General features: G+C 44.1%; 1 protein-coding gene across 3 annotated transcripts in view; it reads left to right on the top strand.

The window, feature by feature from the left end:
• Positions 1 to 5,304: 5,304 nt before the first annotated feature.
• Positions 5,305 to 16,406, top strand: part of LOC113033322 (whirlin-like) — a 61,930-nt gene continuing 50,828 nt past the window's right edge. For all 3 annotated transcript variants that reach the window (XM_026187010.2, XM_080309095.1, XM_080309094.1), the window contains exon 1: positions 5,305 to 6,610. In XM_026187010.2, the coding sequence (XP_026042795.2) occupies positions 5,909 to 6,610 (702 nt within the window). In that variant the 5' untranslated portion in view covers positions 5,305 to 5,908. The remainder of the gene's footprint in view (positions 6,611 to 16,406) is intronic.

Genomic DNA, 16,406 nt, shown 5'->3' with positions numbered 1-16,406 from the left:
TTTTCCTGCGTTGGGGTCCTGCATCCTGCCCGCCATACAGCAAAGCATCACATGATTATTCACATGTATACAGTATGCATGCATACACATGTTCACAGACATATATGTAGATTTATATAAACAAGCCTTAGTTGAAAACATGAGAGAGACAAGTACAAGTACAGTGATGACATCATATTACCCCCCCCCCCCCCCCATTTTTTTTCTACCAAACTTGGCAAAACCCAAAAGCTCTGTTATCTGTCTCTATAACAAACCGTTTATTAAAAAGAACTTCCACTCCTGCATCTATCGCTGATTTTAGAGGAAGATACACATTTACGATATTTGCAAACATGATACAAAAGCTGTGGATCACCCGGAGGACCCCAAACTTAAGATTTTTAACCCAACTCTACATGGCACCGAGCATCAGTCCCTTTCAGATGGTGAATCTCAATGTTGACATTTTCCAGCGGTATAGACCAGCCCACAACATGCTGACTGTCGGCTTACAGCAGAGGCAGGAACACAAGGTGTAGTCAGTGTCTGCAACAGCTGGGGTGGAGCTGAAACCAACACACACCTCAAAATGTTGCTGTGACAAACGTAACACAGGGTTTATTGTGGTTCGTGTGGTGTTCTTTGGATTTCTGTGAAAAATAGCACACGGCCTTGTCAAAGACACCTGCAAAACTACTGTGCTTGTACCCTGAGCTTTGCTATCGGTCTCAAGCAAAATCAGGGGCGATCAGAGCCTCGGCTGATCTGAGTCCTGACACTCAGAAATGCGCTCGAAAGATTAACATGATCTGACAAATCAGTCAGGGGAGTAATCACATTTCAAAAGTTCTTGTAGAACTCGACGTAATAACCATATATACCAAAAGCAGGCCTTGATCCAAATGCACACATACTGTATTTTGCCCTTATGCAGCTTTAGAAGATGCAGCATATATTTTCATTGCTATGTATATCAGTGAAGCCAGAGGAGATAAACCAGTTAAAGTGCAGGAAAGTCTTAAAAATGCAAAAGCCTGAATAATCTCTAATTTCCTGTTTCTAAATTCAGATAAAACTGTGGTTATTGTATTCACCCCTATAAATATTAGAAACACGCTGTCTAACCATGTCTTTGTGTTAAAAGAGTGTTTTTCCTTCCCACTGTCACCATGTGGTTGCTCATAGGAGGTCATCTGATTGTTCGGGTTGTCTCTATATTACTGTAGGATCTTACAGTATAAATCACCTCCAGGCCACTGATGCTGTGATTTGGTGCAAATAAAATGTCAATTTCATTGAACTGAAAATCTTCAGCTCTGCCAACTGCAGGTCGGTGTCTTTTTGTCAGTGCCATGTCTCAATCATGCATCATAGCACGTCTCTCTCTCACACACACACACGCACGCATTTGGGAAAATATTCTGACGAGACTGATGAGGCAAAAGTTGAAGGTGTGTGCCCTATGACAGCGGTCCCCAACCCCCGGGCCTCGGACCCGTGAGTCGTTTGGTACCGGGCCGTGAGAGTTGAGGCTCAGGTGTGAAATGTCTGGTTTTCAGGGTTTTTATCGGTTTTCAGCGTTATTTTGTTATCGTTTTTATTGTTAACTCGGTTTTCCTGGGTCTTTTCACGTGTGTTATGAATAAATCTTCTTTTTTTCGGTACAGGTACTAGTTTTATTTTGTTGTATTTATCCACGACACCTTAAAGGCCGGTCCATGAAAATATTGTCGGGCATAAACCGGTCCGTGGCACAAAAAAGGTTGGGGACCGCTGCTCTATGACATCTGGCGTAAAAGTACCACAACATTTCAGAAGAGCATCATTTGCTGCCTCAGGACCTGAAGTCTTGCCGTAGTAAAAGGAACCATGAATTATTCCGTCTACCAAAGCTTTGTGAAGGAGAATCTCAGGCTTAAGCTCACTTGGGTTCTGCAGCAGGACAATGATCCAAACACAGCAGCAGGTCCACCTCTGAATGGCTTAAGAAACACAAAATGAAGACTTGGTTTTAATAAACCAAATTGGTTTATTCCCTCAGAATTCCCAATCCATAATTTTCCTCCCTTTTCTAGCATTATGATAATTGGGATGATACCTATGCCCTGTTCACTGTTCTTCCTTTGTGTCTCTCCTTCTCACCCTCTGTCGTCTCTCGGGTTCTCCCCTGGGAGGAGGCGGGTCTGGCTGGAGGCTCAGCAGGGTGGATATTTTTGGGGTCAGATGAGGTCGCCGCCACTTTGTACTCAGCCATACTATGGCTCACAGACCTTGCTATCATCATGCTGTTGTCACTTCCCACCACCTTTTTCTACATGAGCTCCTTTCACCCTTTGGATTTGAGTCCATTCCCCGACCTCCCCCAGGGGGCGCCCCTGCAGTCATCCAGAGCTCTGACTACAGGAGGACGACTCTGGTTGGTGCTCTTGGACCCGTCACTGCAGGTTGATATTTTGGTGGTTTCCTAAAAAAGCCGACACATTAGAGTGAATGCCTTTAATTTGATTTAATGAATGGCTTTTGGTCCCGGTTCATTGCCTCTTTTGTGTATTATTGGACAAAATCCATATGGGAGGTTAGAGACACAGCTTTCACCCTCCCAGGTCTCTTCCCCTCCCCCTGTCTTTGGTCCGGCGCAGGAAGGGAGGTTGAAGGGGGAAGAAGAGAAGTGAGAGGATGGGATGACGGTAAAGAAGGACTTAGAAGGACTTATGTGTAGCAGTTGTGGAGCCGGAGGGATCCGGAAGGAGTCCAGGTCTCCTGTAGCTGTCTGTTTGCTATTTACAGGAACAATAGGAGAAATCGTACGGAGAGGGGGAATATCTCTCACCTCACTGAATTGCAGTGTCAGTAAGGGATGGTCTCCCAGAGGAGTGGATTGTGAGCTGGGGGGAAGAAGAGAGGTGGAAGGAGCTCCGCCTACCCCCAAACCCAGTTCCCTCCCTTCACTCAGGTCCAAGCTCTGGCTTCACTTTTCCTGGTAATTTGTATTTCAATGTTTCAATGTTGCACAGTTTGTTCTATTTGGTTTTATTAAAGATGGAAATTCCTCCCCCCCTTTCTAGATTTCTCCCCTGCCGTCCCTTCCCCAAGAGACTCTGCAGAAGACAGCGGCGAGGGATCAGAAATACGTGAGGATTCGACATTTTCTGTAATCTGGCTGCCTCCAGCGTAGATTGAGCTGATCTGGCTTTATAGCGCTTTGTCATCCAACTTTCTGCCACTCAAAAAGCTGCGTCATCCAACATCAGCTTTCAGTTACTGCCTCTGTAAGTTCCTCCATGGGGGATAATATGATGTAATGTATACTTTATTAATCCCCATAGGAAAACTAGTCCTCTGCATTTAACCCATTCACTCAGTGAAGCAGTGGGCAGCCACCAATCCAGCACCCGGGGAGCTGTGTGTTGGGACGGTACCTTGCTCTGGGGTACCTCAGGGTAGCCATTCAGTGGATTCAAACACCCGACCTTCCGATCATGGGGCAACCACTCTACCTACTGAGCTATCCGAGTCCTCTGTGGGGGAAGAGGGTTTAATGAACGCCGTGAGTTTTATTATTTGTTTCACCATCCCCTGGCAGGATTCAGAGTCAAAACAGCTTTGTCTATAATGAAACAGACACCAAGGAATTTAAGTTTCAAGAGAGACATGGGACACTATGTCACTGAGAGAACACCTCACCTATTCACCTTGTTGACATAAAATGAAAAGAGTGTAATGCCCTAACATTTACTTAAAAAATATTTCTACTGACTTTGTCATTCTTCTCTCATACAAAAGTAAATGTAGTATGTAAATATGTTTTAACCAAGCACTGAGCCATTAACCTACGACCTCAGGAACAACTCAGTGTGTTTGCATGCATGTAGACAAGGTCAAAACAGCCTATTGATATTCAAACCAAGGGTAAGAATGGGAAAGAAAAGTCACTTCAAGGACTCCGAGTATTGCATGATTGTTCAGATATGCTGGCATTTCCCCCATAACCACCCTGAGGATGTGTGAAAATATTCTCTGTGGGAAAATATCTTGTCAGTGTGGATGCTTCTAGCAGGAGATCTCAAACTGGTTCTTTGAACATTTAGTATTCAGATGGCATCTCATGTCTTGTCTGGGGAATGTTTCCAGCTCCTTGTTGAATCTGACCTTCAAAGAATTAAGACAGCTCTGAAGAAAAAAGGGGTCCAGGCCTGTTTTCTTACTGGTCACAGAAGGATCCTGTGCCAAACTCTAATTTCATGTTGTTGTCAGTTGTCCTTTGAAAGGAGAAAGCTTCAGTGTGCTATCCTCGCTCACAAAGTTCAGTTGTTCAGTTTGATGTTTTTGTTTTTAATTAAAAAGGTTAATGAAACTCACCTTGTCTGTATTATTATATGCTCAGGTGAGTCCTGCAAAGGTTGATTGTATGTATCAATGTATAAAATCAAATAAGAGGGCAGAAAAGTTCTCATCACAGTGTTATTTTGTATTTCATATAAAAAGACAGTTGATTAGTAGAATATTCATTATACACCTGGATAACAAGATGAAGTTACTCCATAATATGGCCTGTGTCCTGAAAAGTGCAGCTTACACTGTAAGATTTGGAAATATTGTTTGGTTTTCCTTAAATTACCATGAAATTACAACTTAACATTATTTACACCATAGAATGACTTACACTGCAATTTGTGTCTCCTTCTCTGTAAAATGCCTGAATATTATACAAGGCTAACTGAGCTCCCTCCTTTCCTATTAGTGGACGACCTTCTACTCCCTGAGCTACAGCCATCCTGCTGTTGTCCTTCTAGTCTCTCTGTTGTTCATTTCATTAACACAGAAGCAGCTGAAACCGATTTAACGACCCTTGCTGCTACTTAATGGACCAGATCAATATCCCAGAAGTTAAATTGACTTTTTCTTCTTTTTATCTGTCAGCCAATGGAAGTTTCTATTTATGTCTTAAACGTTTATTGCTGTCTATTTTAATAAACAACTGTTCAACAAATAAATAAATTTACCGTGATCAGCCACTATGTGGAAAACAGTAGGCGGTACACATTTATTCTGTAGGATCACACAGGGAACCCGGGGCTGATTTCATGCCAAAGGGGCTTTTATGATCTTTTGTTTACCTGGACGGAGTCATGCTGTGCTGTCAGTGTCCCCTCAGCAGCACAATAGTGCAACACAAATGTTTTGTGAGACAGTCTTGCTCTCATGAGGAGGCTCCTATAAACTGCTGCTTAGAAAAAGCTTTAGTTATGCCTCTGAGAGATATTTGCTTTATCAGCTTAAAGACTGATAAGTCGACACCTACTATTATATGCATGTGGATGATCCAGCCTACACTTTGTTTTTAAGTTGTCTGGATAAATCTCGATTGGACAGAACAGGGATCTGTTTTTGTTCATCAGGTCGGCTCATCTACACTGTGGCCTAAAATATTAGGTAATGAATTGCCCAACATAATAATTTAAATAAGGGTGAATAGTGTTGTCAGTTTCTTAGCAACACACACGCGCGCACCTGCGTCATTTCCTATATAAAGGGTCAGCGCGTTCAGTTCAGCGCTCCACTCTGCGCGCTGAGTTTGCTGGGGGAACTGATCGAGCTGCAGGGAAAATGAATCAAATGTTGGAATGAGGTGCAGTTAGATTGTGTATATTGATAAGGAGAGCTTTCCGTGGACGGCGGTGGAGCTGGCGCTGTGCATGGAATAAAACACGCGGGGACATATTGCTTTGTTCAGAGCCAGATGAATACGGGCATCGGCTGTGGAAATGTTTTGTTTCGAGGTGACACATCGTGTGCGTGGCACTTGCTGAAACTGTCTGATGCGCGTTTCAAGTTTTACTTTTAAGGGGGAGTGCCGACTTGAGGTGAATTTGATCATATTCACGGTCAAACCTCGTATCTGTATGACGCTCTGTTATGTTGTAGGATGAGCGCTGACCTCGAGAGCGTTTCGCTCAACACGTCGTTGAACTCGATCGTCTTGGGCGGCCGTGCGCTCTCGACTAACGTCCGAAGGCTGCACAAAGCTCTCAATATTCTGCTCAATGACCGGGAGAGAGAGCAGTTCATCCACTGTCTCAATGTTTACCACGCCAAGCGCAACGTCTTCGACTTGGTTCAAACTCTTAAAGTGATTCTCAACACGCCAGACAAACGGCACCTCTTGCCCATGTTGCGCCTGGTCATCCCGAGGTCCGACCAGCTGCTGTTCGATCAGTACACGTCCGAGGGGCTCTATCTGAAGTCGGACCTCATCCCCAGCAACGGCATCGCAGAGGACTTTGCGGGTGAGGTAGATTCAGCTGCCAGTTCCATCCCTGAGCAGGTCCTGTCGTCGTCGGGCTGCCCGGACGGTTTAAGCGCAGCTGCTGAACTCGCTGCGTGCGTGGTCCCACCGTTCTGCGTGGGCCCCTTTGGAGATACGCGCAAAGTGACCCTCACGCGCTCCAGGAGCCACGAGGGTCTGGGCTTCAGCGTTCGAGGTGGTTCAGAGCACGGCGTAGGCATCTATGTGTCCCTAGTGGAGCCAGGCTCATCGGCTGAGAGAGAAGGACTGAGAGTCGGGGACCAGATAGTGGCCGCTAATGACATCCTGTTTGACAATGTCACTCACATAGAGGCGGTGAAGGTAGGACTTGACGCAAATGCTGGCGTTTATGAGTGCGACTGTTGTGGTGTGTGCACTGCAGGTTTTGTGCAGATTCAAACCGTGTATGCTGTAGGCAGAGAAAGCACACATTACTAAGGAGGCACTGGGCCATGCACGGCTGTCCTAAAAACACACTCGTTGTTTCACTGCTGCTTTCTGTGCCAGCCCTCGGGTCCAATGCTAAACTACCTCTAGTTTAACTTTTTATTATTATTTCTTTATTTTTTAATCTTCTACACCACTTGACATCTGGCTGCAGGCTGGGAACCAACATGAACTAAAATGTAAAGTAGACCGGCTGAAGTTCTTATTTCATGATCCATACAGCAGGAATCCTTGATGATGATAATTCTGAGGGAACACTACACTGCATGTGGAGATAATGTGCTTCACCACACAATTATCTAAAATTAGATACAGTACTAACAACACTTTGTGTGATCATTCACTGAAGCCTGATCAGGCAGGCTGACAGATTTAACCCCATTACCAAAGAATACAGCAAAAGATATTAGCTATAGATTTTGATTTCAATTTGCATAGATTTTTTTATTAAACTAGTATGCAGTTTAGTGAAGCTTTTTAGTTTAGATCTTTTTTAAATTCAAAATATCTAAAAATATTTCTCACATCTAGTTTAGTTCAGTTTTAGATCATTTTAGCTTCAGATGGATATACCTCAGGCTTAGACCTACAAAACTGTTCGGGGTAAAAACCTTTTGGGTATGGTTGCTATAGTAAAAAAAAATGTTATGAGCTTTTTTTTTTTTATCAATTTTAAAAACACTTTAGCAGCCATTGGATTTTTTTGCAATCAGCTGGTTTATAATAAACAAATCTCCATGGCAGTTTTGCATAAGCAAAGTTTCTATAATAAATGCAGACAAACAAGCACCTTATTAGTTTTTTCTGTGGATGGCATTAGAACAAGTCAGGATGAAATAAGAGCAAAATGTAGCATAGAATGCGCTGGCTCATCTCTGACATCTCGAGTTGTTTCCGTCTGTTTGACATTGGACTCTTGATTACACCATCTCGGTTGCAGTCACTTATTCTGTAATGGGTTAACTGCTGGTCCAACTGACCCCAGTTTGACCAGCTCCTGCTCCTATGGATGTGGATGAAAATAATTTGTATGCTATTGAAAACTAACTTAGTGGAAAGATGGACACAAATTACACCCAGACCCAAGTGCAAACTTTACAGCAAAAACATATTAAATAAATCTTTGCAGCACTTAAAATCCATTGTACCTTTTAAAACTGTAGCTTGTAGTTGCCAGATTCTAAGATTTTGGTTCTTGCTTCACGCAGCAGAAACACATTGTGGAAGATGAAAAGATGTAGGAGGAAAGTTACTTAAGCTGAATGAACAAATATGGACTGTTAATGGACTGTTTAATTATTATGCATACATGTTTTATGCGCTGATGATGAATGATTTTATGACCTTGCAAGTTTGAATTGCACTCTACTTTCAGATATCTTCTAAAAGAAACGACTCTTTTGTGTGGAGGTAAAATGGCTCAGGCCTTGGGTAACGTGTTGTTTAACAGAAAAAAGGACACTTTTACCTGCCTGTGGAAGGGTTAGTGAATCATTTCAGCAAGGGCTGAACAGCTCAGAAGCAACGTGACCGTATACCTGGCTCACACTGGCAGAGTGTAAAAATGATTCTAAAAGGTTAATTTTGCATTATTGCAAAATACAAATATACATACCAATCAGAAATTGTCAGTAGGTGTCGTTTGAAATGTGATTTTCTTTTTTCTGTATTAGTGTGTCCTCAAATATCAGGCTTCATAGGACGGCTTGAATTTTCATAAATTACAGATACTTATTCAGTTGTATTAATTTCATGTTGGAGTTTTTAGTTTTTGAGATACTTATGTTCAAACATAGCTTCAGAGTTTAAAACGTGAGAATAACATGCTGGAATTTGGTCCATTTAAAAACACGCCTCTTGCAAACTATTTGAAATATGAAGCTAAAATTTCACAAATCGGTATGTATGGCCAAATTAAGGACATAATAATTTTATCTTGGAGTTTTCTGAATTGTTAACTAAGGCTACGTTCACACTGCAGGCGAAAGCGCACCAAATCCGACTTTACTGACCCTCTGCGACCATCTATCCGATCATGGTGTGACAGTGTGAACGGCACAAATCCGATATTTTCAAATCAGACCTGGGTCACTTTGGTATGTGGTGCTGAATACGATACAAATCTGCGACTGCTGTTTGATGGTCACGTCGCATTAAATCCGTCTTTTACGTCACTGACACAAGACAGACGCCAACTATCAGCGCCGGAGAAGACATCGCGAACGCTTCCTGTCCATCCGGTGAAACTGTTGGGAACAACGTTGGAGAAACATGAACATTTTATTTGTACTGTATAATCTGCAGATTCTGACAGAAATCTGCAGCTATCCTTTGAAGCAGCGCTCCTCTAAAACAGCAATAAGGATCATTATTAGACCAAATGTAGATAACTTTATAACTTAAAGCAAAAATTGGGAAACGTAAAGTCCGAAACAAGTCTTAAGGTCCATCAGTCAAACAACACTGTTGCTCTGGGTCTAAACAGAGCGCGTTGTGTGTGACGTCTTCTTTTGCGCATGCGGCCACTTTGAGCGTTCACACTAGAGCGCGTTTGCTGTCGCATTTTATTTGTAGTGTGAAGAAGCAGACAAAAAAATCGGATTTGATCAAAAAATCTGAATTGAGCATCAAGACCTGCAGAGTGAACGTAGCCTAAAGTAGTCTAAATGTGACAGTATTTAATTCTTGATTATGTTAATATCACGGTTGCTGGATCCAATCACGAGCTGGGTCTTATGCTTGATATAATCTTGTTGCTGTAGTGTTGAGGATGTGACTTTTTCTGACCAATGCCTGTCGTTTTTGAAGTTGATGCCACAGCCACACCCGTGATCCATGCTCCAATCACATGTACAACTGCAGATCTGTTAGCTAGAGCCAAGACTCTACACTGAACTGTCAAGATCCATTGTTTAATGGTACTTACACTGCAGTCCTGGACTCTGTTGTTCCATCGAGCTCATATTCCACTAAATTAAAACCACAAAGACTGGTTCAACTCTAGCGAAGGTTAAACCAGCCCAGAAGCACAGGAACAATTTTAAAACATTGTGGGTCACATATAAGTGCATTTGCTCCACTTTATTTTACCGACAGGTATTGTTGTCCTGGCAAAGACTCATGCAAGAAGCATGATTCATCACTGCAGACAACACATATCCCCTGCTGTAGAGTCCAGTGGCTGCATGTTTTGCTTTGTGCTTGGTGATGTACAGTAAGGCTTTGATGCAGCCACTAGGCCATGGAAGCCCATTCCACGAAGCTATTTATGCGCTGTTCTTGAGCCAAGTTTGATATTTATATGAAGTTCGGAAGTCTGTAGCAATTGATTCTGCAGAAATGATAGTGTCTATTCCCTCGGCTCTATCGGTCAGCTATCCTCTAGATGCACTCGGTAACTAACTGGATTAAATTTAGTAGCTTGGTAGATAAGGCCCATCCTCTGACCGCCTGATGTACGATATCAAGACATGCAAAACAGTCTCTTGGAGCCACATGTTAAACCCAACAGGAAGTCAGACGTTTTGAATTTAATGATAAATGGCGAAGGTTTTAAGGTTTTGTGAAACGGCATGTTCATGGCGGCACGTCAAGTTTTCATCATTCGCCAAGAAACTGCTGTAACTCAAAGACACAAAGGCCTGTAATAAAATATTATGGTCAACAGTATTGAACGCTGCACTGAGGACAAGCACAGAGCGGAGTCCACTGTCAGAGGTCATAATAATATTATTGGAGTTCTGAAGCCTGATGGAGAGTCAGTCATCAGTTAGCTGTTTACAACGACTCTTTCAAAGGTTTTTCAGTTTGTCCAACAAGTAGCTAAGACAGCTGGGCCAGCTGATGGTTGTTTACTGCCAGCTTGAAGGTCTGTGCTTTGTAGGCCATTAATAGAAACAGACTGACCATATTTAAGACTGAAACATTAATTTATGGTCGGTGTAGGTTTTTTTTTTTAATGAGACAGAGAAGACAAACACACTCCAATTATCAGTTTTCTCAATTTATTATCAAAACAGAATTTGAAATGAATTTTACATAGCACCATGGACCTGCTCTCTGTGGCTCAGAGACAAAAGACTGCTGCACCCAGGCAAACACATAATGTTAACATGATTGGTCGACATAGTTTTTTCAGACAGCTGGACAGCAACGGGGCTCCAGGTAGATGATTGATCGCGCACAAAACAAAGGCCTCTGGGGCTTAGAGTGTCTTTCTGACTAGCTTCTCAAGCGAGGACAGATGCTGGGTTTTTCTCTGTATGTATTATTGTAGGTCTACGTTACAATATAAAGCACCGTGAGGTGACTGTTGTTGTGATTTGGCGCTATATAAATAAAATTGAATAGAATTGAAAGTTGAATTGTTTATGGCTACACGAACACCAGTGTTTCTGAACAGCATGCCTACTGCTGTTGTGGTAACTTACAATTACTTTGCAGCCATGAAATTAATTTTGTTGCCGAAAGTTTGGCAATTTATACATTTATGTTAATATTTGTCCAGGACATGCAGACAACGTAAGACATGTGGAGCATGTTCTGTGCTGCCTGTGTGTCCAAAGCAATTCAGGCAGAAAACCTAACACGCATGTAAACACAGTGTGCTTTTACAGGTGCACGAGAAGATTCTGGCTCACCCTCTCTGACTTACACCACTACACATGCTTTCCTCCTCCCTGCCTCCCTTCCTTCTTTTACATAACTGTATCCTAGCCTGGAATTTCATCCTCATTAAATGAGGTATGGAGGTCAGACTCTCCAGGATGCTGTCTTGAGACATAAATGGCCTGTATTTGTATACCTAAGGACCCCAAAGCGCTTTACACTATACACAGTCATCCACCCATTCACACACACATTCACACACTGGTGATGGCAGCTACATTGTAGCCACAGCCACCCTGGGGCGCACTGACAGAGGCGAGGCTGCCGGACACTGGTGCCACCAGTTTTCAGTAGATGAGTACACAGACTCAGTCTGCGGATTTATCAGGAAATGCGTGGAAGATGACGTCCCATCCAGAACAGTTAAATCCTTCCCAAATCAAAAACCCTGGATTAACGGAGATGTTCGCGCGGCACGGAGCACCGCCTTTGCCTCCGCGAACACATCGGACTACAAACACGCACATTACCAACTCCGGAAGACGATCAAAGCAGCCAAACGTGAGTACAGGGACAGGGTGGAACAACAGTTTGACAACCCTCGGAGTATGTGGCAGGGACTAAACACGATCACAGATGTTACGTTTCGGTGTTGTCAGTGTGTTGTTTTTGGCGTGACTGTTATGTGTTTCCTGTGTTACTTTGAAAGTCTGTGTTATCTTAGTCTTTTCAGTTTACGTTTCCCTGTCTCGTCAGTTCTGAGTTGCCCCAGCTGTGTTTCCCTCTTGTTGTCCATTTTCCTGATTGCTCCCTCTAGGTATTTAAACCCTGTGTTTCAGTGTGTCATGGTCGCGATCTCCCCCGTGTTGTAAATAGTTTGGTGTTTTGTTGTAAATAAATAGTTTGTTGTAAATAGATTTGTCGATACTGTCGTTTCGGGATTTTGGTGGTGAGCTTTAGTGGGGTTTTTTGTGTGTGTGTTTTTTTTTTTCCTTTATTTTTACTTTTTTCGTGTTGCACTCCGGTTGCCTAGGCCGGGGTGTAACATATGGGGGCTCGTCCGGGATTGCCTTCGCTGGGGGGTCCGGGGACCGCCCCAGCCTTTGTCGTCGCTGGAGGGTCCGTGGGACCGCTCCAGCCTTCATCCGCCTTCGCTGGAGGGTCCGAGGGACCGCTCCAGCCTTCGTCGTCTGCTGGAGGGTCAGTGGGACTGCTCCAGCCTTCATCAGCTTCGTCTGCCTTCGCTGAGGGGAGGGTCCGAGGGACCGCCCCAGCCTTTGTCGTCGCTGGAGGGTCCGTGGGACCGCTCCAGCCTTCATCCGCCTTCGCTGGAGGGTCCGAGGGACCGCTCCAGCCTTCGTCGTCTGCTGGAGGGTCAGTGGGACCGCTCCAGCCTTCATCGGCTTCGTCTGTCTGGATCAAACTTTTCACTTGGTGTTAAATGTTTGATTTTTGGGTGGGGGGAACTGTTACGTTTCGGTGTTGTCAGTGTGTTGTTTTTGGCGTGACTGTTATGTGTTTCCTGTGTTACTTTGAAAGTCTGTGTTATCTTAGTCTTTTCAGTTTACGTTTCCCTGTCTCGTCAGTTCTGAGTTGCCCCAGCTGTGTTTCCCTCTTGTTGTCCATTTTCCTGATTGCTCCCTCTAGGTATTTAAACCCTGTGTTTCAGTGTGTCATGGTCGCGATCTCCCCCGTGTTGTAAATAGTTTGGTGTTTTGTTGTAAATAAATAGTTTGTTGTAAATAGATTTGTCGATACTGTCGTTTCGGGATTTTGGTGGTGAGCTTTAGTGGGGGGTTTTTGTGTGTGTTTTTTTTTTTTCCTTTATTTTTACTTTTTTCGTGTTGCACTCCGGTTGCCTAGGCCGGGGTGTAACACAGACTTTAGAGGGAAAACCAGCACACCGCAGACCACGGCCTCTCTGTGTGAGGATCTAAACGTATTCTACGCTAGATTCGACACAGCGAACACCATGAGACCGGACAGTGTGCGCACCGCGGATGACGTCAGTGCGCACACTGTGTCTGAGGAGGATGTGCGGAGGTGCTTCAGGAAGGTGAACGCACGCAAAGCTACTGGTCCGGACGGGATTCCCGGCCGCGTCCTCAAGTCATGCGCGGCTCAGCTGGCTGGAGTGTTCACGCACATCTTCAACCTTTCCCTCTCTCTGTCTGTAGTCCCAGCCTGCTTCAAAATGGCCACCATCGTCCCTGTACCCAAATCCTCCACCATCTCCTCATTGAACGACTGGCGACCTGTAGCCCTGACCCCCATCGTAAGCAAATGCTTCGAGAAGCTGGTCAGGGACTTCATCTGCTCTGCACTACCCGACTCACTGGACCCTCTACAGTTTGCATACCGCCACAACAGGTCCACTGATGATGCCATAGCCCTGACACTACACACTGCCCTGTCACACCTGGAGAAGAGAGACACGTATGTGAGAATGCTGTTTGTAGATTACAGCTCAGCATTCAATACCATCGTTCCCTCGAAGCTGGACAGGAAACTGCAGGATCTAGGACTGAGCAGCTCCCTCTGCAGCTGGATCCTTAGCTTCCTGTCTGACAGACGCCAAGTGGTCAGACTGGGCAGCATCACCTCATCCCCCGTCACACTGAACACTGGTGCTCCACAGGGGTGTGTACTGAGCCCTCTCCTGTACTCACTCTACACCTACGACTGCACAGCCACTAACAGCTCCAACATCATTGTGAAGTTTGCGGACGACACTACAGTGGTGGGTCTTATCACCAACGGTGATGAGACGGCTTACAGGGAGGAGGTCAGCGCCCTGACCCACTGGTGTCAAGACAACCATCTCACCCTCAACGTCGCAAAGACAAAGGAGTTGATAGTGGACTTCCGGAGGTGCAGAGAAGTACACACCCCCATCACCATCAACGGCGCTGCTGTGGAGAGAGTGAGCAGCTTCCGGTTCCTTGGAGTACATCTGGCTGAGGATCTTACGTGGTCAGTACACACAAACAAAACAGTGAAGAAGGCGCAGCAGCGCCTCTTCTTTCTCAGGAGACTGAAAAGATTCGGCATGAGCCCCCGCATCCTCAGGACCTTCTATCACTGTGCCATTGAGAGCATCCTCACTGGATGCATCACCACCTGGTATGGCAACAGCACCGCTTACAACTGCAAAGCTCTCCAGCGAGTAGTGCGGTGCTCTGAACGGATAATTGGAGGTGAGCTTCCCTCCCTCCAAGACATCTACAGGAAGCGCTGCCTGAGGAAAGCGGGGAGGATCATCAAGGACTCCAGTCACCCCAGCCATAAACTGTTCAGACTGCTTCCATCAGGAAGGAGGTTCTGCAGCATCCGGTCCCGTACCAGCAGACTGAGAGACAGCTTCTTCCATCAGGCCATCAGACTGCTGAACACGTCATAGACACCTCAGCTTCACTACTGGAACTTTAACATTATGCACTCCATACTGTACAGTAATGCCACTGTTTTGCACATGTCTCAACTCTGTATATTTTTATATATTTTATTTATTGTTTACTCTATTTAATTTGTAAAATATGTGTACACACACACACACACACACACACACACACACACACACACACACACACACGTAGAAAAATATTTAGTATACACATCCAGAAACGCATATACTATTATATATTGTACATATATTTATTAGTTTCAGATGTAGCCATTCTTGTATTTTGCTTGTTTACTTTATTGTATTTTGCACAACTCTGTTGCTTGTGAAGCTCGCACACAAGAATTTCACTCACATGTGCTGTACCAATGTACCTGCACATGTGATGTGACAATAAAAAAGTGATTTGATTTTTCCATTTGTGCAACATCTCTAAAATTAGAAATATCCTGTCTCAGAGTGACGCTGGAAAAACTCTCTGAGCCTGGTTCTGCTGGAGGTTTCTTCCTGTTCAAAGTGAGTTTTTCTTTCCCACTGTCACCAAAGCGCTTGCTCATAGATGATTGTTAGTTTTTTTTTCTGTTTTCTTTGCATTATTTACCTTACAATATAATGCAACTTGAGGCAACTGTTGTTGTCTCAAGTTGCATTTGGCGTTGCATAGATAAAATTGAAATTCCCCAAATTGAATTATTAGAAAGTGTGATTTATGGTTCCACAGAAGTAGCATGTTTCCTGTCCGCTCCACTCCAGGGACTGCCTGTCTGCATGCAGCAGCTCTGTGCTCAGCTCAACAGCACTGAGACGGCACATTTAAGGGTTTTTAATGATATTCTTTGTCACGATCCTGGGTCTTTTGACCCAGCGTTTTAGTTTATTTTGATGTTTATGGTTTGTTTAAGTTCATTAGCTTATCTAAGTTCATTTGCTTGTTAGTCCCCCTTGTGTTTTCAACCCCTGTTAAGTCTCCCTCGCCCTTCATGTGTTTCATGTTTGTGTCTCATTATGTTTCCTGTTTTATTTTGAAGAGGTCCTGTGTTGCTATGTTCATTGTGTTCAGTTTTACTCTCCCCTTGTGATGTCATTATGTTCATGTGCGTCAGCTGTTTCGCCATGTGTTCCCACTTCCCTCATTTTCCTCCTGTGTGTATTTAGCCCGTGTGTTTCCACTCATTCCTTATCAGGTCGTCTGCTCATCCACTTCAGGTTTCCATGTCAGTTCACCATGTTTAAGGTTTTTTCATGTTTTAGTTCCCCCAGTTTAGGTTATTGTTTAGTTTCACCCATGAACTAAAACTGCTCGTTTTCTGTTAATCCATGTCATGTTTCACATTCTGTTTTTGGTCTGCATTTGAGTGCAACACATACAGTCTGCGTCTGCCAGACTGTGACATTCTTTTAACTCTAGATTGTGGCAGCCCTGCTGCCCTCTTGTTGTTGGTCCTGACAGCAGCCTTTGATGGTCGATCATGATATCCTGCTTTCATGGCTGGAATCATATGCTGGCCTAAAAGGGTCTGCTCTTCAGTGTTTTCAGTCCTACTTATCTGGAAAAACCTTTTATGTCAACATGTGCCCCCACAGCTCCAAAATAGCCCCTCTTAATTATGGTGTACCTCAAGGCTCTCTTTTAGGTCCTGCCTTATTTGCACTGTATAT

This window comes from Astatotilapia calliptera, chromosome 12 (assembly GCF_964374335.1).
Source record: "Astatotilapia calliptera chromosome 12, fAstCal68.1, whole genome shotgun sequence".
Lineage (NCBI taxonomy): Eukaryota > Metazoa > Chordata > Actinopteri > Cichliformes > Cichlidae > Astatotilapia > Astatotilapia calliptera.
Note: the sequence above shows the minus strand (reverse complement) of the source record. Positions and strands in the feature narration are given on the sequence as shown.